The 23,896-nt window shown below is 41.1% G+C and overlaps 1 protein-coding gene across 2 annotated transcripts in view; it reads left to right on the forward strand.

Moving 5' to 3' along the window:
- The window catches only part of smpd3 (sphingomyelin phosphodiesterase 3), an 82,445-nt gene that overhangs the window by 20,941 nt on the left and 37,608 nt on the right, over positions 1–23,896 (forward strand). For both annotated transcript variants that reach the window (XM_039809354.1, XM_039809355.1), the window contains exons 2-3: positions 14,176–15,189; positions 23,543–23,794. In XM_039809354.1, the coding sequence (XP_039665288.1) occupies positions 14,888–15,189; positions 23,543–23,794 (554 nt within the window). In that variant the 5' untranslated portion in view covers positions 14,176–14,887. The remainder of the gene's footprint in view (positions 1–14,175; positions 15,190–23,542; positions 23,795–23,896) is intronic.

Consider the following 23,896-nt stretch of genomic DNA (forward strand, 5'->3'; position numbering starts at 1 on the left):
CCCAGAGTGCTGCTGGGTAATTGTGAGTCATGATTTTAATCCGCTGAATGTGAACGTAGCAAGTAAGGCTGCAGTGGGTAGATCTGAATGGAATTGAATTGTCTTATAATGGCTGTCAAGCAGCTGTGAGTGATAAGAGAGAGATGCTGATTTGTAGAAAGGAACTCTTATTAGTTTAATTGGCTTCATTGTGTGCTTTACTGTACTCTGTTCAATTGTGACACCAATTAGTAGTGAACAGTCAAGCTTCAAGATTAATCTAATATGACAAAATATGTATGTAGGGCTGGGCAATATATTGATATTATATTGATTTCGTGATATGAGACTAGATATTGTCTTAGATTTTGGATATGGTAAAATCGTAATATACTAAATGTGGTCTTTTCCTGGTTTTGAAGGCTGCATTAGAGTAAAGTTTTTCTATAGTTAGCAGACTGTTCTACCTGTTCTATTATTTGCCTTTAGACTTTGCCTTTACTCATTAAATCAACATTTCTGATGATTATTTCTCAAAAATCTCATTGTGTAAACAATATTTTGTTAAAGCACCAATTTTCAATCCTACAATATCGTCGCAATATCGACATCGAGGTATTTGGTCAAGAACATCGTGATATTTGATTTTCTTCATATCGCCCAGCCCTATATGTATGTATGGAAGTAGAGAGTAAGTCATCTCGCTTCCTTCTCATCTGTTGAGAGTTGCACATGATGCGCAGCACCGATCGGGCAGGACCACGCTTAGTAGCTTTTCAGAACATCTGGCTACTGACAGTCACAAGTAGGGAAATGCTCTCCTGAAAATATTTCTCTGTCAACCCTTAAACATAAAACGATAATAATAATATGACAATAAATACCATCAGTTATTGGCTACTGTTATTGCCACATGTGGTTCTGTGCAGTAATAGCTCTTTTATATTATTTTTCTGCACAGATGTGCCTCGGTCAGATATGTGACCAAAAGTGAAACAATAAACTGCTTTTATATTCATTTGCACTTGTTAGCCATCTACATTTCCTGGTTTTGAAATCTGGCCCAATTGAATTTGTAATTGAACAGACCTGCTTCAGTGCATTGACAAAAGGTAATCTGGTATGGTTCTAGGTAACAAGTCAAAGAGGCATTCATACACAGCTAATGAGTCAGTGGGTCCTAAATCAAATGCAGGTTAAAGGTAGAAAGGCTCCAACAGCAGTTGAAGTCCAGGGGTGATGCTGTGCTGCTTGGCAGAGCGATTTATTAGATCATGTACAGGAGAGAGAGACGGTAAGTGTAGGAGAGAGAGACAAGAGAGCCAGACTGAGACATGAAGGAGACGACGCCATGAAACAAAAGGTCATGGGTTAGAATGGAAGCTCATTGAGGTGATGTTCTAACCCATTTACTCCAAATTATGTTTCCAAAACCATAATTCAGAGTATGTGTTATGTCTTTATGTCAAACCTAGTCTATATCCACGACGTTCCACTTCCGGGATTGCTCTGGTGCCGCTGGAAATTCCGCCGGATGTCCTTATTTTCGGCCGGATGTCCGTTACCTTCCTCTTTCTTTGTGTTGGTGTTCTAACCTCTGGTGGATTTGTGAGGACTATGGTTAACTGCTCCTCAGATCTCTGCAGGGTAAATCCAGACAGCTAGCTAGACTATCTGTCCAATCGGAGTTTTCTGTTGCACGACTAAAACTACTTTTGAACGTACACACGTTCCACTAAAACAAGTTCCCTGCCGAGGCTATTTTGCAGTGGCGCCGTGGCTCCGTCCGGAGATTAGCGCCGCCCAATACGATTGTGATTGGTTTAAAGCTAGTTGCGATTTAACACAGTTAAAAGTTTCAATTGTCAAAAGAGCTTTTCAGAGTTTATTTGGGAGGACTGGTGCTTTCGTATGACTCATTAAAATTACTTTTGTCCATGTCATGGTTATAGCCTTTTCAATGCCCTTTCACTCTATTTTGTATCACATGCAAGAGACAACATTTTCTAAAACCAGTCTACTACCAAAAGCCCAGTTTATTTGTGGTTATGAGAGCAGCAACGTTGCTCAATAGCAGGTGGCAGCAGGTCCTGATCGAATTACTGCACTGATTACATTGTGTCTCATAGTGATGGTATTATATGCTTCCAGTAAATGTTATAAAGCCATAATTACACTGAAAAGGAGACATAGAGACGGAGACAGAGGAGGACAGTGTGATACCTTGATAGCTCAAGATACTCATGGATATTTAAGGTGTGTGAGTTACTGTTAATTTCATAACAACACATAAACAGTGTGAATATTATCACAATTGATAACACTGTGCAAACTAGAAAAACATTTTTTTATTAATGGTGGGAATATAGTATCAGGAGGTGGAGTCTGGGCTTGGTGTCCAATCACAGGAGCTAACCTTATCCTCTCTAAAACAGCAGACAGTTCAAATATTAATATACAACACACAGAGATGATGTCCCTTGTATATTTAGCCATTTCATTATATCTGTGCAATTACACTACAACTACATTCACTTTAATGCATGTGTTTCTATTGTTACTGTTTCTTTACTATATTTTTAGCTAGCGGCTCCAGGGATGGCGATGCGGTGTATCTGTTTGTGTTTTGTTTGTATTCCATCTATGCTCTCAAAAAAATAAGAAACATATATTTAAAAGAGCAACGTAGCAACATGTTCACACACATATTTTTCCACCAGTAATCCATTGTGTTTACTGGTGGTTTCCAGCCCTGCCACACACAAACACACACTGTATATGCATACTGTACATGTGCAGCATACAATTACACACAAATCCTGAGACGAGCTTTAATGGGGCGGTAAGATATTGAGGGTAATTAGCTGCAGGCTGTGATGAATATTTTGACAATTCATCCAGTCCAGTTGAGAAGCCAGAGCGCTCATGGGAGTTGCTGTTCCGCCCCACTGTTCCCACAGGCCTGATTTCAGCCCCAGATTACTTTGTTGTTGATGGTTATGCGTAGCTATTGACATGGCCACAATTCTTAATTGACTGGAAAATAACCATCCAGGGGAAAACATGTGACATGGGTATCACTTGTTTGAAGTATAGTTGGGCTATTAAAACATGAAGTAAACGCTTGGCAGGCTTCACTGTAGCAGCATGCATGCACTGCTTCAGTGTAAGACTAAAGGCCCTGACACACCAACCCGACGGCTGACCGTCTGCAGAAAAGCCAGTCGGACTGATCAGTCGGCTCCTCAAGGTCCAAAAAGTGCCTCAGAACACACTGAAGCGACGCCGTCTTGAGCGCACATGTCACGTGGGTCTGGCTTCTCCAGCCGATAGTAATGCGGCTTGTTCGAAATACGATCTCGTATTTAATGAAAATAGTTCACTGAAACGTGTTTCTGAAAACATTTTAAGCGAGAAATCGGCCGTGCAGTTGCTGAATCTGTCTTCATTTCAGATCGACAAAGTTTAAAAGATTTTCGTCAGATTTTGAGAGTTGTTCGTCACTCATCCCGCTCGTTATTTCCAGGTTAGTGCTCCACCAATCAGATTGGTCATTGAGTCTGACTGCCCGCCCTCCGACCCAGCAAGTCAGGTCGGCCCAAATGAAGGCCGACGGCTCCTCCGACAACACACCGAACAGACGCGAATCACTGACCTCGCCAGACTGTCCGACGGCCGATTATCGGCTCGGTGTGTCAGGGCCTTTAGGTGCACGTATTTGGCGGGGGGTTTAGGGGGTTTTCAATTTAAAATAATGCAATGTCACATCATTTTGGACCATTATTATAACCAAATCTGTGTCTAAAATATTGAAAAAAGCTAGAGCAGATGATAAATAAATAACACTCAAAAAGCTGAAAGACTAATGTTGATACTGTTTTTTTACAACTGCTTACACACCAAATCTTTACATGTCACACCATTTTTAAAACCTCTCACTCAAAGGGCAAAACCACACACCGAATCTCCAAAACCACAAGCTATTTCTCAGCCTTTCCCTCAGTTTTCAGTTGCATGAAACACTTTTTTCAAAACACTACACACAATTCTCTACCTAAGACACAAAAATCTAACAGGAAGTGACTTGCTTTCCTTTTCCAAACAACCAATTCAAATGTTACCCTGGCTATGTTCAGCCCCGACGAAACGTAGCGTCATGTTTTTTTTAACTGAAACGGGGGTGCGTTGAACACCCTGTTGTTTGCGTGAACGCCCTGCCTTTATTACCTCAAGTTTACAGACACGTCTCTGCTGATTGGGTATCACCTGTGACACAGCCAATAAACAAGAGACACACCTACCAAACCAAAGAAAACATACCCCAAAGCCCATTTAACATCGCTCCGAAACTGTAGCAAAACGGTGCACACTGTTTAGAGATTGAACGTGCCCCAGGTCACACATTCCTCACATGTGCAAACACTAATTGCTTACAGTAAGAAGTCCACTGGGATCCAATTACAATCATTAGATCTGAAAAAAGTTTAGTGAGGTTGTTTTCACACCTGCCTTGTTTGGTCCATTTGAAACCAACCCTGGAGCGTTTGGTCTGATAGTCCGGACCTATGGGCTGGTGTGAAAGCTCATCTGAACTCTGGTGTGGATCAAACAAACAAACTCTGGGCTGCTTGAAAACGGGGTCTCGATTCACTTCCAAGTGAGTTCGGTTCACTGCAGATGAGAACGCGATCTGAAATGAGAACTAGCCTGTAATTTCAACCTTGCACACAATTTACGGACCTACAGATGATTTAAGGGATGGTAATTTTCAGATCCATAAGCTGTTCTGAGCACACATCGCTGGTCGTCTGTGTGACATCATCAGTCTGTGTGACATCATCACCAGCTTTGTAATGCTTACTTAATCTGCACTTTATGTAGCCTATTGTATTCTGTACTCCTGTATTGTATTGAATGTGAAACTGTATGTTGTCCTGCACCCTTATGCTTTTCTTGACCAGGTCGCCGCTACAAATGAGAACCTGTTCTCAATGGCCTACCTGGTTAAATAAAGGTTAAATACAAAATTTAAATCATTGTCTCTCTCTTTCTCTCTACTTCACTCGCTGTCTGTCAGCTGCTCACATTGTTCACCGTCTTCTAAAATATCAGAAACACTAAAGCAGAACCAGAAAAACCCAAGACGTTATAAATGTAGTGTTGCTCCATTATTTCTGAGAGCAGAAGTGTCGCCAAGTTTCAGATATTCTGTCCAATAAACAAGCGACTGTCTCGATCGCGTGACGTGTGTTTAGTTCGTTTGACAAATTTGGCAGTGTAAAAGCAAACCGAACCAAATGAAAAAGGCTCCGAGTCCACCGAACCAGGTGTAAAAGGGCCCTTAGTTTTGATGCTCACATTGATTTTACATTTATTCGGCTTGGGTGCTGCACCTAAACCTTATAATGCTAGGGAAAGCCCTGTGCTCGACAGTGTCTGTGTCTCACCACTCCACATACATACATACCCTGCAACCACTTCAGTATGTATGTGAGAGCCAAAGCCGTGTCCTCACTGTGTCCGTGTGTTCTCTGCACACTGACAGGCAGCCACACTAGTACAGTTACTAAGTGCATGTGACTAGGTCGCCATGACAACAGAACTCCCTGGAGCATGCTGAGAGCAGAGTGACGTCACTGGTCTTTGCATATGTGTGTGTGTGTGTGTGTGTGTGTGTGTGTGTGTGTGTGTGTGTGTGTGTGTGTGTGTGTGTGTGGACGAAATGCTGGACCCCACAAGGTTAAAAGTCTGTTTGAGGGTTAAGACTTGGTTTTAGGATTAGGGATAGAATTAGGTTATGGTTAGGGTGAGGGTAAGGGTTAAGGTTAGGCATTTAGTTGTGATGGTTAAGGTTAGGGTAAGGGGCTAGGGAATGCATTATGTCAATGACGGGTTCTCACAAAGATAGTGCCACAAATGTGTGTGTGTGTGTGTGTGTGTGTGTGTGTGTGTGTGTGTGTGTGTGTGTGTGTGTGTGTGTGCGTGTGTGCATGTGTGTGTGTACGATATATGGCAGTTACTGGGGATATTCTACTATTTATGGAAAAGCTGCAGGAAATACCTGGCACAAGCGTACTCTGCAATTTCTGGAGAGCACAATAAAGAAACAGAAAAAAAAAAAAATAGGTAAAGCAGAAACAAAGAGGAGACTAAAGACTGTGGCGCTCACTGCTCTAATCTCTCTCCTATAACAAAATGAAGGCAGTGATCAATGTTATGCTCCATTCAGCCACTGGACTACATTGTACTGACAAACACACTCCCATATAGTACTGTACATGTGCATGAACACACACACAATGGTTTATGCCTCACAAAGCTTTTTCAAATTTAATTTATAGCACTTTAAAAGCAAACAAGATTGCACCAAAGTACTTCACAAAGAGAAAAAAAAAACATGTATACAAGCATAAAACACATAGATATGCATGTTCACATAGATGTGGTGGAAAGAATATTTAAATAGAAACAAGTTGAAACACAAATTGAAACCCATAAATACAATTTCATGTACAAATACACAGACAATATACACACAATATAAACATGCGTGCTATTGATGGGCTCACTCACGAGCAAGTGTATACTACCCTTTTGCCTCTCAACACACATGCATCACACACAGTTTTTCTTCTGACAGTATTGATTGGGGCTGAGGAGGAAACTATCTGGAGCAGATCTGTGGAAAAACTTGAACGTACCACAGCACCCAAGCTGACACAGTCATTTATCACTCCCTTCCTACTTGTCGATCTGGGTCCTAATCAGCTTCCCGGGACAGTGAGGTGTGCATCCTGTTAGACTATGTGTTTAAGTGCGTGATTAGAGCTGTGAAAGTGTTATTGTTAGGCCGTGTACTTCAGTGCTATGTTGCTGTCTCCATAAAGACTATCAATGCATACTTGCGTAATTAAAAAATTTGCCAAAAGTTTTTATCTGCAGTCCCTGGCCAGATGTTACAATAGGCTCCCTAAAAAGCCATGATAGGCATCCTAACATGAGCACAACATTAAAAATGCAAATATAAATACATAAATGTGCACTAGAAAAAATCGCATTACATTCTTGGTTTGTAAACAACAACTAAAATCACATTTCATTGTAGTTTTAATTTAATTATCAACATAATTAAATAAATCTATAGCCTATATAAAACAGACATACCAAATTAATATAAAAAAAATATCAATGTTGACATCTGTGGGTTGTGACTAGCCAGTTTTTTTTTTTTTGCATTAGACTTAAATGAGTGATATGATGAGGACTCTCTTATTGATTGTAGTACTATATTCCACTGATGTGCTGCCCTGAAGGAAAAGACAGCCTGGCTGAATGCAGTATTTCTCAGTGGGATTGTGCAATCCCCCCTAGCTGCACCTCTAGTCACTCTGCTGATAGTAGATTTTGATTTAAAGAAACTGGATAGAGGGTGAGGAGCTAAGCCATGCATCATTTTGTGTCATGTATCATATTTTGTTTAATTCTATTCCCATTGTTCATTATGTATGTAAATGAGGGAAAGGTCATTTTGAAGTGTCATTGTTTTTGGCTAATGGGGAGACCATATCCCACACTACTCTTTGATTAAAGCACCACTCATCATATTGTATCCTTATTGGACACTAGCTGCGAGTTTTCATCTCTCTGTAATGTTAAACAGGGCACTCGTTTGGGTTTCATTAACAGCAGGAACCACATAGCTAACAAAATATTAACTATTTTAAAAAGAAAAACATATTCACAGCGACTAAGTTTGTCCTTTGGCAGTTCTGGGAACTTAATAGAGTAATTTTGGTTAATTCAATTTTCAATTAAATTTTATTTATAGAATCAAATCATAACAAGAATTATCTCAAGACATTTTACAGATAGAGTAGGTCTACACCACACTCTATAATTTACAAAGACCCAACAATTTCAAACAGTGGTGAGGGAAAACTTTAGGCAGAAACCTCGAGTGGCCCAAACCCAGGCTCTTTGTGGGTGGCATCTGTTTGGACACTAAACGTGTGATTGTACAAATAGGCAGCACATGAACACGGCGTATGGTTTGCTACATTTTTATATCATTTTAAACTATGTTAACACTCAACCATTAATTGATCAAAACTGATTCTACAATATTATGTCACATGAGAAAAACACGTTGACAGTATTAACGTTCATGAATGCCTTTAACTGCATCAAGTAGTCAAAGAGTAACATTAAATATTTAACTGAAATATTGATATTTTAAACATGAACCCAGAGTATGCACAGTAAACCAATCGTCCTGAATCTGGCCTGATACATCAACACCCTAGGATCAGATTCAGGCCAAGCTGAACTCAATCTGTATCAGTTTTATTGGGTCCAACAGAAGAAAAAAAAATCCTTGGTAGTCTCGCATTGCCAGACCTATCCCCACAGCACTGCGAAGGAGGGTCTGGCTAGTCCACACAGCATTCCTGGATAGGAGACAAAATGCTATAGGTTGTTTGCATGTCTTTAAACCAATCACAATCGTCTTGGGCGGTGATAAGCTCCGGACGCAGCTAGCTAAAAAAACACAAATCTGCTTGGCCCGTTTACCGTCTCTGGCCTGCAGTCCCGTTATAGAACTCAAAGTTGGTTTTCAAGATATTCCGAAGTGAAAGTAGAGCATTGTCAGTGAACTCGGGGGAGACAGTTTGAATTCCAGTCTTCCTCAACAGGAGCTAGAAATACAGACACAGTGTTTGTCTCCATTAGTCGACATTGTTCCTCTAGTGAAATCCCGGTGGCAGCAGGATACCAGGAACAGGAGCTCTAATTAGTAGACTTCAGCTCCTCAGCATAATGCACACAACAAAGGATTTCTCTGTCATGACGAAGCTGACTCACTGTAAACATGTATATGTCTACGTCTGCATGCATATGTCTGTAGACTGTTACATGTTTTGTGTGTCTTTGCCTGAAGATGTATGTGTGCTTTTACCACTAAAATCTCTGCTGGCATTCTCTTGGATCTTTTGCAGTCACTGTGTATTTCGATCTCTCCCTATAAGCCTGCGTGTTTGGGTTTGAATTATGCACCGCTGCGTTTCCCCTGATAACACTAAGTGTGACCGTTTGTGCTCACTGATATGTCAGCTGTGATTGATGTTTTTTTTTCTGGGTTTGGTTGTTGATGATGTCTGCAATTCCATAAAGGAAATTCTTCACAGTTTCCGAGGAAAACAGTCTTGTTAAAAGTGCATGTCTTTAAACGTTGTGGGTCGAGGGGATTTAACACAGCACAATAAAAGAAGCATAACATTAACCAAGCCTGTACTGCAGTGAAAGGTTCTCTCTCCTCTCAGTTGATGGCTTCCACCACTTGTCAATCATCTTGATGAGCATTCTGCCTTGTAATGGCATCCAAGGAAGATAGGAAATGCAGCCAATCTACAATAATGAAAGCAGTGCTGATATTTTAACTGCCTAAAGTGTTATTTTCCTGCTTTTCTACTTTTCTTTTTCTTTTCACTGTCACACTGTTTCTCCAACCTTTATCTGCTCATTGCTGGCCATGCCACTAAAATCTAGAGAATATAGCTTCAGCATGAAAGGTAATTCTTGACATTGGAAATTGTATTTTCACAAAGAAATTTTAAAGGAATAGATCAACAGATTTTTGTTTTCTTCCAAAGAGTTAGATGAGAAGACTGATAAAAGTCTCAGACATGAGTGGTATCAATCGTCTCATCCAACTCTTGGTGAGAAAGTGAATGAGTGTATTTCTTAAAAAAATGTCAACCTAGTCCTTTATTGGACGCCTTAGTTAACTGTTATAAATGGTTAGTTAATGTTTATTACCGCATTAACTAATGTTAATTAATGTATCACTTAATACATTAGTTAACATTAACATCATTAGTAAATGATAATTAGAAACCTTGGTCAACTGTTCTTAATGGTTAGTTAATGCTTATAACTGTATTAACTAATGATAGTTAATGTCCCCTCATATTAAAGTGTTACCAATGTAAGAAATGGAAGCATATAGTACCCTCATGTACTCTTTTAACTTCTAATTTTCTTTCTTTATTACTTTGAGAGACTGGTCTGCAGTATGATAAGCAGCTCTTTCTGCTGTCATCTCTCCATTTTCTCTTTGTTTTCTATTAATGGAAGCATTTTCTGAGCAGTACTCAGCATCAGGTGACCTTGTTTACTGAATACTGTGGAGAACAGTGTCCTTTAGCAAGACCAAAAATATTTGAACACGAAAAACCAAAGTTTTAAAAAAAATTGTTTTTAAGTACTGTAGAAAAATTTTGTTTTTATTATCAATGTATTTTTGGTGAAACCTAAAACAGACAGAAATAGCTCATTTTAATGTGGGAGGCTAGCCTATTCTGTGCTTGCTTTCATTAAGTCACTGACTTTCTCTCTGCATGCTCAGTCCTCTGTTAATGCTAAATGGAGACCACCGTTTTATTGATACGTAGGTCAAACAGTGCTTTTACTAATGGCCGTGGGACAGTCTGGTGAGGTCAGTGACTCAAATCTGTTCGGTGTGTCCTGTGCCGTCGTCCGTCTGGGGGGCTGTCGGCATTCATTTTGGCCGACCTGACATGTTTGGTCGGCGGCAGGGCAGTCGGGACTCACCCGGAAATGACGAGCGGAATGAGGTGACTACAGTCTCTCAAAATCTGATGAAAATCTTTTAAACTGACCTTTGTCGATCTGAAATGAAGACAGATTCAGCAACTGCACGGCCTATTTCTCGCTTGAAATGTTTTCAGAAACATGTTTCAGTGAACTATTTTAGTCCAATATGAGATTGTATTCTGAACGGCCGCCATGACAGTCTGGCTTTGAATTTCCGGAGAAAACAAACCCACGTGATGCGTTCGTCCAATCAGCTGCCAGTTTTCATTTCTTGGGCAACATTACAGATTAGCGCCGCCTGCTGTTATAGAGATGTATTACGTCTCGTCTCCTCTCGTCTTTCTGGTCTGTTCTGTGGCAGTTTTTTGGACCTCGGGGACGCGACTGATCATATCGACGGGGTTTTCTGTCGACGGTCGGCCGTCGGCTAAATGTGTCTACACCTTTAGGCCTATGTGAGTCAGCAGTAGGGCTGAACGATATGAGGAAAATATGCGATAACGTTGTTGAATATCGGGATAACGATATTACTTGCGATAAATAAATATACTGTATATTAAATTGTACTCAGCTCTGCATTTCTGCTGCTTTCAGTATTCTGCTAACATACAACAAACTGCTTGTTGAATTTAAAACAAACATTTTATTGAGCAAATATGAACATTGAATTGCACATTAAAGACACAACTAAGAAAAGAATGACAGTTACATTTTAAAGTGCAGTTTTCAGCTGATAAAAAATCTCTGACTGTCTTTCGCGATATTAGCTGAGTTTTGCGATAAGTCGCAGCCTTTCATGTTATGTTGCAGCCTTTCACAATATGTTTATCGCCCCAGTTAATATTGCAGTGAAGTAAAACAAAAACAAAAACTATATTGTGCAGCTAGAGGTCATTTCTTCATCTCTCACTCAGATAACCAGTCAACCCACACAAGAAGGAGTCGATCAGTAGCAGGCGGAAAGTCAGTCATCTCACTAAAAGGCAACTCTTCTGTCATAACATGAATCATTACTGTACACAAAGGTTTTGACTGTACAGAAGAAGATTACTAGGGTGGAGGCGACGTTGATTATTGTTATTTTGATATAGATGTGCTATTCAGAGCATCAGCCTGTCAAACAAAAGAGTCTCATTTTGGGAGAAAATAGACTGCTGTTACAAATATCTCACATAGTGGTGTTTTTTTTCTTGAAAAGATAAAAAAACAGACCCTGGATGCAAAATGGACAAATTACATCCATTTGTTTAATTGGGACAAAATAAGCTAATTAAGTATAGCAGCATTATCTTGCTCTTTTAACTTTAGAGGCTTAACAACGTTGTTCGTTTTTTTTGTCATTTAGATGAATACTAATCTTCATTTGTGTTAAAGGGTAACTACGAAACAAGCCACAATGTAAGTTAATAGGGCAATTCTGCAGCTTGTACTTAAGTGATCGTTTTGCCGCTGACAGGCTCAGATTAATATTCTAAGTGTCTGACTACATTATGGAAAGGATTTCTAAGGAGGTCGACCTTTCTGTTAAAGAGTAAGATCCTTTTTTTAATCATAAAAACATCTGTGAAATTGTGTTCGCTAAAGCCACCAGACGCCATGTAAATAAACAGTAATTTTTGCATCATGAAATACACTTCATTCAAAGTCCACAGAAGCAAAATAAAACTATAAAAAATCCGTTTTGGATCGTCTTTCCACTTCTCCAATCATCACAACTCTAGTTTTGGTTGAAATAAACACATAGTTTACCAATTTACATGTGAGAATATATGTTGGTGGGTTCAGCGCTGTTGAACAGAAAGGTCTTAAAGAGGTTTTATAAAGGTCTATCTCTGTAGGGATCCTTTCCATAATGTTGTCAGACACTTAGAATAATAATCTGAGCCTTTCAGTGGCAAAAACTTTTAGTGGACCAAATTGATGATGAACATTTGCCCCATTGCAGCCCGGTCTGTGGCTTCAAGTTACAGCGTTCACGCTTAAAATTGAACTAATTTCGAAGATTGTTGTTCCGATCAGTCACTTACACACAAAACCATAGGAAAGAACCCGAAATTACCCTTTAACACATGTGTTTACAACATATGGTGAGTTTCAGCTGGATGGTTTGATGGATCATGGAGTCATTGTGTCTTGCTGTAGATGTGGCACTGTGTTGAGGGTGTTGTGCTGTTGCTCTGCTGGTCCCTGTGGGGTATTTGAGGTTACACTGAGGTCAACACTCTCTTTGTGTCTTCCTAAACCCCTGGCTGTTGTCATGAATGAATGAATCGATTCATTATTTATTCATGCTGATGGAGCTAATGCCCCCCACTGTGGCTTGTGTTGGTGTTATAATCGGTTTAAAAAACAATCATGGACTGTAATTTCTGGGGAAGTCATCTGTGGGCAGGAAGAAAATAAGATTGTTTAAACAGCAGGTTAGTATTATATTGGCTGTCGTCAGTGGTGGAAGAAGTATTCAGATCCTTTAAATAACTAAAAGTACTAATGCCCCGACATCAGCCTGAAGAGAAACTCTGTGGCAGATAGGATTTCATACTGGATTTTTTGGCTTCACTTTTGTACAGTGGGAGGAAGTGGAGACGTGGACACAGTCTGTAACTGTGTTCAAAACCGTTCCTTCATTCACTCACTCACTATTCCCTTTATAGTGTTTATTAACCCTCTGAGGACAAAAGACGCACCGGCGAGTCCAAGTGATGTTTGACAACACTCCTATGCAAGAAGCAATATTACAAATTTCATTTTAGAGATTTATTTACTATTTTATTTACTATTTTATTCATATATTACGCTGCTTTTTTGAACCTTAGACTTTTGTAAACTCATTTCAAACACCAAAATAAGGGCGTGAAGGTTTATTTTCATAAGAGATTTGAGAAATATTTCTGCCTTTGGACCAAATGATCTCTTTACACATTGTTCTGGAACAATTTGGGGCAACACTGCACAGAAAGCTGAGTTTATTCTGAACATTTTGATATGAAACACATGGGGATCAGGTTAAATGCAGTGGACTATATAGTGAATGAAATTAACCGGGGAGAATTCTAACGCCACTTCAAAATGGCAAACACAGGGAACTATTCCATGATAGGGAACGGTTTCCAACACAGCTAGAGTGTCAGACGTATTAATATGAACGGAGATTAGTTTTGCTACAGAGCGTGTGCGGATGGAGGTGGTTTTAAAATGTTTTAAAATGAGAATGTAGTAGTGCGGATGTAGCCTCAGTGAACCACATGCTGTTGAATATTAATGCTTGTTTTACTTTGATAGATCCAGTGTAATGTACTTTATTTTTTCTTCATTTGGATAAGATTGTATTCAGTACACTAAAGGTTGACTGGGCAGTAGCTGTGTTAAAAACCCAGATGCCCTATCTAAAGACAAAACACATGGCTGTGGACATACAAGAACCACTGGGGCTGTATGTTCAGTATGCATTCACAAACATTAGGGAAATTTACAAGGTTTGTTTTGCTCGCAGCGTGCTTACATCAGAGCGAATCAATCACTGATCTCCTGCCTCTTGTCCCCCCCCCTTCCCCATTTTCCTTCCTCTGTTCTTTCGATTAGCTCACTTTCTCCAGGTCCCGAGGAAACGGTGACGTTTGATGGCCGCCCCCTCTCGAGATCGTTGGAGTCCTAGCAATCGTAGATCCATCATCAACGGAAAAGCTCTCACCATGGAAACCCCCTACCTCCAGACTGCGCTCCTTGACCCCCCCTGTAGAGGGTCCAATTGCTGAAGGAGGGGTAGCGATACTGAGACAAGCTTGTCTGTGAAGATAAAAAAAAACACACAAAAAACACACACAAACCATGTAGTGTACCTCTCTCCAAAGGAGGGGGGAGGGTCTTAGTTGAGTCTGATTTATATTTTGTACTTATTTCTGTTGACGTAATCTCTGGAACAGATCTGTGTGGCATATGTGGTTGTGTACATACACTGTAAAAGCACCAGACGGATAATGTCCTGGCAGAAAATTAGCAGTAACTTTTCCGTTAACTTTACAAACATTTCTGTGAATCCAAAACCGGACAAATCTGTCGATTTACAGTATATACAGTATATAGATTTACAGTATATCCTCTGTACCTTTTAACAGACATTTCTGTTAATCTAAATACAGAAAAACACCTGTGAAAAATCATTACAGAAAATTCCTTCATATTAACACGCTACATTAGCCCATATTTCTACGGACTTTTCTAAAAGAGTAGGCTAGCTTGCAAGGCGAGGCAAGCGTGACAGAGAGGAAGACAAGAAAGAGAGAAAAGGATAGAGATGGTCCTCCACACCGCCCCTTACTCCAGTGCCTGCCTGCACTTCCTGGACGGCTTGTCATGGAGCCTGGTGTTCCCCTGCTACTGGCTCCTGGACCGGCTCCTGGGCTCCTGCGTGGCCACCTCGCTGGAGAAGCGCCAACGCTCCCAGGACCCCTGCTCCTTCCTCACCCTGTGTGTCGTGATCTCAGCGCCCCTTTACCTGCTCCTTCTCCTCGCCTCGCTGCCCTTCGCCCTGCTGGGCTTCGTCATCTGGGCTCCCCTGCAGGCTGTCCGCCAGCCATACCTGTTCACCTACCGCAGGTTAGTCTGGACCTTGGCGAAGTGCCACTTTTATTTATTTTTTTCTACTTCTAGTTTTAAATATAGGGCTGCAACTAGTCTCGCATGGTAATGGCTCCATCTCTGCTTAACAATAAATCAGAGATGAAAACTGTTGTGTTTTTTGAAGGTGGAAGCCGACTGAGTACCCAAAAGATGCTAGAATGAATAGTTGTGGATACCGGGAGGGGCCCATAAAGAATTACTCTTTTTACAGGGCCCAGAATGTTGTGCTACGCCCCTGTCAAAGATATTCAGTTTACTGTCAAAGAGGACTGAAGAAACTAGAAAATATTCACATTCAAGAAGCTGGAATCAAAGAATTTATATTTGTCTTTCATAAATGACTGTCCCCGATTCATGGATTATTAAAATAGTTGCCGATCAATTTAATAGTTGACAACTAATCGGTGAATCGATTAATCTGTGCAGCTCTAGTTTTCAAGTCATGTAACAAATAAGACATTTAGCGGAAGTTTAGTGGAAGTGTTTCTATACATACTATCGAGTATCTGCACACACACGTGTGTTACATATCTGTGTTATTCAGCGCTTTAACTATCACTGTGTGCCCATGTTTTAATCTCTCCCATAGGTATGGCTGATGAATTATAAACATTATACAGTCTCTCTTCCAACCCGTTGTGCATTTTGCTTTTCTACTGCATGCACAGTAAAACACTTTGTGTGATGTGTAATGTGAAAACAAAAGACTTTAACCCAGGAAATGTGTGTTCTTTGGGAGTGGTTTAATACAAACCTCAATCTTTTTCCTAAACTTAACTAGTGGTTTCGGTGCCGGAACTTAACTTTCGTCGCCGCATAACCCTCATTTTTCTTGCCTAAACTTAACCGTAACCTCCGCCGAAATGACCAGCAGCTCACGGTGCTCTGTACCCGGCTCACAGTTACCTATTCTCTGGCAGCTAAACCACCAACTACCGCTGATACAATGGAGCACCATGTGGGCACCATGCGGGGCACCATTCGGAGCACCGTAGCTGGTGTCGCAGAGCTCTGTAGCGGCTAAACACGTCTACTAACTGCCCCTGATACGACGAGCTGTGACGGAGGTCTGTAGCCGACATCACAAAGCTCTGTAGCAGCTTAAACAGCTAGCAACTGCCGCTCTGTAAAACAGTCCTAGTTTTTGTATGATATCATACGTTTTAGTGTGCCTAACCCTTCGTGAGAATGCTTTGGGATAAACACACCATTTACTTAGCCATCATTTGTTTTTGCATCTGATTTTCATACTGGCTGTTCTGGAAACAGCCCCGTTTCATTGTCGATTTTCTCCTAAACTATGCATCAAAATGGGTTTCTGAATCTATCTGAGCTATGAAATAGACCATTCAGTTGCAGAGTCATGCTTCATTTTATATCTACAGCGCCAGTTGTTCCCAAGGTTTGGAGATTTCAAGAGGCAGAAAATGGAGTCATTATCTACTGTAAATAGTTTGTTCATTGGTCGTGCCTCCAGCTGCTGAAAGGCTCAATTAGATCCCAGCGGGCGTCTGGTTATCCTAACACACACCCAAGTGGCTACCCACCATAACCACAACTTTGAAGTACTGTATTTAGCTCTGTTTGCGGTGAAAGAGCAGCCCTCTCTCCCTGGAACTTCCTCGTGGCATGCATAAATGTGACAGACGTTCTCCTATGTTATCTGCGTTTGTTTCCAGTAACTAGACTAGACCAACATTAATGTGCTAATGGTTTATTGAATGTTATGGGTACCGATTCAATTCAATTCAATTTTATTTATAGAATCAATTCATTACAAGAGTTATCTCAAGACACTTTACAGATAGAGTAGGTCTAGACCACACTATAATTTACAAAGCCCCAACAATTCCAGTAATTCCCCCAAGAGCAAGCATTCAGTGCGACAGTGGCGAGGAAAAACTCCCTCTCAGGAAGAAACCTGAGACAGAGCCAGGCTCTTGGTAGACGGTGTCTGACGGTGCCGGTTGGGGGTGTGATGAACAGTGGCGATAATAGTCAAAATAAAGATAATGGATCAGTGACTAGAAATAGTAGTTGTAGTAGTTCAGTACCACATTTTTATAAGATAAGATATACTTCATTGTCCCTGAAGGGAAATTTGTTTTGGACTCTGTCTGTTCCACAGCTTTACAAAGACAACATACAGAAAATTAGCATCTCTCAACACATCCTCTCATGCAACACAAAACATGCTCTCATATACATTAGACAGGTGCCTATATAGTAAGCACATTAACTCCTCCTTTCAGTGGCAGTTTGTAATTGAACAACCCTGTCGGCTGCATTCTCCGCAATAAGTGTAGCACAGCCCTTGCACAACTAACATATTGCCCAACCCCAATAGCCTACGTATTGCACAAATGACACAATGCCCAACCCAAATAGCCTACATTTTCCACAAATGACACATCCATAATTTAAGATCACAAGTCAGTGATCCTGATGGAGCAAGTCAGTAGAGAGGATAAGAGTCAGATTTTAGTAGAAAAACAATTAAATGAAAGTAACATTTTGGTTATATGGACAACAGAAAAGGATATGAAGATAAGAAAGAAACCAGTTGGAAAGGTAACGCCATCTGTCACCATTATTGTAAGTTAGTGCAGACAATATCCCACCTTGCTATCTACATAGGCAATGCATAAAGCTTCTCAAAATAATGCCATATTTTTTTGTTTTAAACGGGAAAGTTATTCCCTACAACATAACCAGAATATACCGATACAGTGTGTGGGGGCTCCTCCTTGTAAACTTGAGGCAAATCCAAAGCCTTTTTTCAGCCAGATGTCCGTCCCCCTTTCTAACCTCCGGTGGATTTGTGAGGCAAGGCAAGGCAAGGCAAGGCAAGGCAAGGCAAGGCAAGGCAAGGCAAGGCAGCTTTATTTGTATAGCACATTTCAGCAACAGGGCAATTCAAAGTGCTTTACATAAAACATTAAAGAGCAGTTAGAAAACAATTTTAAACAATTTTAAAACATTAATAAACAAATTAAAACAAGAATAAAATTGATAGTGCAGTATAAGAATAAAAGTTACAGTGCAGTATAAGAAATTAAAGTTAATAAAATAGATTATTTAAGGAAAAGCAACATCAAAAAGATAGGTCTTTAGCTTAGATTTAAAAGAACTGAGAGTTGCAGCGGACCTGCAGGTTTCTGGGAGTTTGTTCCAGATATGTGGAGCATAAAAACTGAACGCTGCTTCCCCCTGTTTAGTTCTGACTCTGGGGACAACAAGTAGACCTGTCCCAGACGACCTGAGAGGTCTGGGTGGGTCATAGTGTAGTAGCAGATCAGAAATGTATTTTGGCCCTAAACCGTTTAGTGATTTATAAACCAGTAAAAGTATTTTGAAATCAATTCTTTGAGGCACTGGAAGCCAGTGTAAAGACTTCAGTACTGGAGTGATGTGATCCACTTTCCTGGTTTTAGTGAGGACTCGGGCAGCAGCGTTCTGAATCAGCTGCAGCTGTCTGATTGATTTTTTAGGGAGACCTGTAAAGACACCGTTACAGTAGTCAAGTCTACTGAAGATAAAAGCATGGACAAGTTTTTCCAGATCTTGCTGAGACATAAGTCCTCTAACCCTTGATACATTTTTAAGGTGATAATATGCTGATTTTTTAATTATGTTAATGTGGCTGTTAAAATTTAGGTCTGAGTCCATGACTACACCAAGATTTCTGGCTTTGTCTGTTGTTTTTAACATTGTCGTTTGAAGCTGAGCGCTGACTTTCAATCGTTCCTCTTTTGCTCCAAAAACAACCACCTCCGTTTTTTCTTCATTTAATTTAAGAAAGTTCTGGCACATCCAATCATTAATTTGTTCAATGCACATATTTAATTGTTGTATTGGGCTATAGTTGCCTGGCGATAAGGTTATGTAAATTTGTGTGTCATCTGCATAACTATGGTAAGTTATTTTGTTGTTTTCCATAATCTGAGCCAGTGGAAGCATGTAGATGTTGAACAGAAGAGGCCCCAGAACTGAGCCTTGGGGAACTCCGCACGTCATGTTTGTATGCTCAGATGTATAATTACCTATAGACACAAAGTAGTCCCTATTCTTTAAATAGGATTCAAACCACTTTAGTACTGAGCCAGAAAGACCAACCCAGTTTTCCAATCGGTAAAGCAATATGTCATGGTCTACTGTATCAAATGCAGCACTAAGATCAAGTAATACTAAGACTGAAATTTTGCCACTATCTGTGTTTAAATGGATGTCATTAAAGACTTTAACAAGAGCCGTCTCAGTGCTGTGGTGTGGTCGAAAAACCTGACTGGAAGGCATCAAAACTGTTGTTTAGCAATAAGAAAGAGGTTGAGTTGTTGAAAAACCACTTTTTCTATGATTTTACTTAAAAGAAGGTTTGATATTGGCCTATAGTTGCTCATTAGTGTCGTGTCTAGATTGTTCTTTTTTAGGAGTGGCTTGATGACTGCAGTTTTCAGGGCCTGTGGAAAGATACCTGAGAGCAGAGATGTGTTTACAATCTGTAGAAGATCAGAAGCCAAACACTTCGAAACATTTTTGAAAACAACCCGTTGGTAGAATATCAAGGCAACAGGAGGAGGTTTTCCGATGTTGTATAATGTCCTCCAGGTTTTAAGGTTGATCGTATGAAATTGTGTCATGTTGGAATTTGTTTTGCGTGCATACTGTGACAACACATATCCTGTACTTGATATGGAGGCACTGACTGTTTGTCTAATTTTCTGAATTTTGGCTGTGAAGAAGGAGGCAAAGTCGTTGCAAGCCTTGGTAGATAACAGTTCAGATGCTACCGGTACTGGAGGGTTTGTTAATCTATCAACAGTAGCAAACAAAGCACGGAATTATTATTGTTTCTGGCGATAATGTCAGAGAAAAGGACCGTCTTGCATTTCTTAGTTCCAGATTATAAATGCGAAGTCTCTCTTTATAAGTGTTATAATGGACCTGGAGATTAGATTTTCGCCAACTGCGTTCAGCTTTTCGACACTCTCTTTTTCTGTTCTCACACCTATAAAATTTCTCCATGGAGATCTTTTCTTACCAGAGACAGCTTTGACCTTAGTGGGAGCAATAGCATCAATAACATTCGTAATTTTACAGTTGAAATTATCTACCAGCTCAGTGACTGAGGCCCCAGTGAGGGCGGGGTGTAGAGGAGAAAAGCTGAATGAATGATTCACTGGTGTTTTCAGTGATATACCGTTTCTGATTAACTTTGTTTGAACACTTTTGGGCACAGAGATAGTGCCGTTAAAGAAAACACAGGAATGATCAGAGAGAGCAACATCAGTCACCACAACCTTGGGAATGTTCAGACCCTTGGAGATAATCAAGTCCAGAGTGTGCCCCTTATTGTGCGTGGGCTGTGTCACATGCTGAGTCAGTCCATAGCTCTCAAAACACAACACAGTTCTTTGGTCCCTCGGTCCTGGGGGTTGTCAACATGAATGTTAAAATCACCAGCAATAATTACACGGTCAAAGTTAATACAGATTATAGACAGCAGTTCATTAAAATCGTCAAAGAAGGATGCACAGTATTTAGGTGGCCTGTAGATATTTAGAAGTAGAGCTTGAGGGGGAGGATCTTAGCTGAAGAGCCACATATTCAAAAGAAGCAAAATTTCCGGAAGATATTTGCGTATTATTGGAATGAGTCATTAAACAAAATGGCGACTCCACCTCCTTTCTTATTCACTCTATTCTCACTCATAAAACTAAAGTTAGGGGGCTGACTCAATGAGAACAGCAGCACTGTTATTATGGTCCAACCAGGTTTCAGTTAAAAACATAAAATCAAGATTGTTCTTGATAATAAAATCATTTATTAAAAATGATTTTCCTGCCAAAGATCTAACGTTTAGTAGGGCTAGTGTTAGTGCGTTTTCTTTTTTGGGACAGACTGTGGCTGACGAGGAATGGATGCTAAATTTGCAACGTTTGCAGTTACGTGCGTTATTCGCCATATTTTTTTCTATTACCTATCACAACATAAATTGTGGAAGAACCTAATACGCAGGGCCCAGGCTTGTCTTGGAAAGAGTCATGAGTGCTACTATGCATGCAGCCTGGACCCGCCCATATCAGTTAACGCTTGCTGCATTTTGCACACAAGTATCCTTATCAGTCTGGGGAGAAGGAGTTAGCTGCGGCCCTCCTGAGGGGGCAGAGGTGCCTGGCCGTTTTTACGATGGGAGAAGGAAGGGGGCATACTTGGTTCCAGCATTTACCAGCTGCTTCATCTGGTCAGTGAACTTCAACATGGGGATGGGGAAAGAGGGAGAGTGACATATCCTTAAAGAGGTCCTTATAGCTGTCGTGGTTGTCACAGGGGCTTGAGGAGTGTTGCACGGGTGAGAAGGGTGTGGCGATTTCTATCTCCGGTCTTTGGGCTTCCCATGGTCAAATCTTTGCTCAGGTGGGGGCTGTGGTGGCTCACTGCCGCACTTTGTTGTTGTGTCTTCCTCTTGTTTTGGTTCATCTTGTTCTCGCGCCCTTTGGCCAAGGGAGCAGATGTGTGGCGCAGAAAGTAAAGTAGGCTAGAGGTGAACAGCTTTACTCCTGGCTTGTTAAGGAATAGTCCATCTGCTTTAAAAAGATGTCTGCAGCCCCAGAAAATGTTAAAATTGTCAATGAACTGCAGAGAATGGTTGGTACATGCATTTGAAAGCCATCTGTTCAGTGCCAACAGTCTGCCGAATCTCTCAGCTCCTCCTCTGACTGGCGGTATAGGGCCACTGATAAACACCTTTGCGTTTAGGGAGTTGACTGCGTTCAGCAGATTCATAAAGTCACGATTCAGCACTTCAGACTCTTGCTTTACAACATCATTTGACCCTATATGCAGTATAATGTTCTTCACAGTTGGGTGTGCTGCTATGATATCCTGGATTCTTTGGGCCAAATCAGACACCATGTCTTTGGGAAAACAGAGTATTTTGGTGTTTTTACTGCTTTTTATATCTATCACAGCAGAGTCACCCACAATCAGAGTTTGGGGCCCAGTCGTTAGCTTTCCCTGTAGCTTTTTACTTTTAGAATTGCTCTCAGTCCTTACCCTGCTGTGTGACGATGAGACGTAATCCAGGTTATGTCCAGTGTCCTGCAGCAGAGGAGCAAATCTGTTCTTCACCTGCACACTCAGTTGTTGGGGAGGCATTTTGTTGCTGATTTTCCCTTTTGCAGTTGTCCACGGCTGTGTCCTACTAAGTATAGGGGTTGAAGAGGCACTCTGCCTGGGTGGTAATGCAGGCCAGCCGGTCATATCACAAATCTCAGGGCGCTGTGCTCTGCCCGTTAGTCGTCCTCCCTTTTCCCAGGAAAATGATTTACTCTTAGGTTTTGCACCAAAAGAGTTCCAGGGAGGACTGCCACTTGTTGATTTATTATCCGTTCCACAGCCCTCTTGTTTCTTTGTGGTCTTGCTGGTGCTAGTTAGCCGTGTGTTAGCATGCTTTTGTCCATTGTTTTGGGTCACTGGTAAAGTGGTGTCATTTCCACATGATCCGTTCACTTCCAGGTTTACTTCTAACCGGTAAATTTTGGTTTCCAGAACTGCAATCTTCTGCAGGAGCTTGTAGTAGTCCTCTATGGAGAAGGGTGGCATCTTGCTGCTAATTAGCTTTAGCTACAGTCACTTTAGGACAGGCTTGAGCTATTGGTAGGCCTCGGTCACGCAGAAAAATTTTCAAATATGACAATAGCCTACTATGTCTACAAAAAATGTATAGTCCAGTGATTTATAAGTATCCAAGAGCCGCTGCTCATAGTTTCTCTCAGAGGAAAAGCAAGATTATCAGCAGAAATATGCAAGCAGAAGCAGGAGCAAGCAGTAGAGCGTCTGCACTGTAAGAAGCAGGAAGCAGCTGTGAGGACTATGGTTAACTGCTCCTCAGATCTCTGCAGGGTAAATCCAGACAGCTAGCTAGACTATCTGTCCAATCAGAGTTTTCTGTTGCACCACTAAAACTACTTCTGAACGTACACATGTTCCACCAAAACAAGTTCCTTCCTGAGAGTATTTTGAAGAGACACCAGGGCTCCGGTGATTGTGATTGGTCTAAAGAAATGCCAATAAACCAGAGCACGTTTCTCTCCCATCCCGGAATGCTGTGTGGACTAGCCAGACCTTCCTCCGCGGCGCTGTGGAGGTAGGTCTGTGAAACAATTGAATGGGGAAAAACACTTCAGGAACCAGAGCCGTTCAAAAAGTGGGTGGTCAGTGTTGAGCTCTATAGGGCCACCATGCTGCTATAATGTTGTATTAAAATAGTGGGGGGAAACATAGCTGTCTGACTTGATAAGAGTATTTTGTTGCTTACCTTGTGCAGACCAGACAAAGCGCAGGCCGAGCAGGGCCAGGCTGGCCCGGGGGGTGTTGGCATCGGGGAGTGGAGGGCGCAGGGCAGGAGCTTCTGTTTCTGCAGTGCCAACGTCTGCCTGCTGCCTGACTCCCTGGCCAGGTTCAACAACCTGTCAGACACCCACCGGAGAGCCCACGAGGTGGGGAAGAGGATCCGCAATGGGGCCAGCCGGCCTCAGATTAAAATCTACATCGACTCCCCCACCAACACTTCCATCAGGTGAGCAGCTCATTCACTCTGCTCAGTAATACCAATCTAACTTTTTCCTTTCTATCTTTCTTTCCTTCTTTTCTTTTTTTCTGTCTTTTGATTTGTACTGGT

Source organism: Perca fluviatilis, chromosome 8 (genome assembly GCF_010015445.1).
Source record: "Perca fluviatilis chromosome 8, GENO_Pfluv_1.0, whole genome shotgun sequence".
In the NCBI taxonomy this organism is placed as follows: domain Eukaryota; kingdom Metazoa; phylum Chordata; class Actinopteri; order Perciformes; family Percidae; genus Perca; species Perca fluviatilis.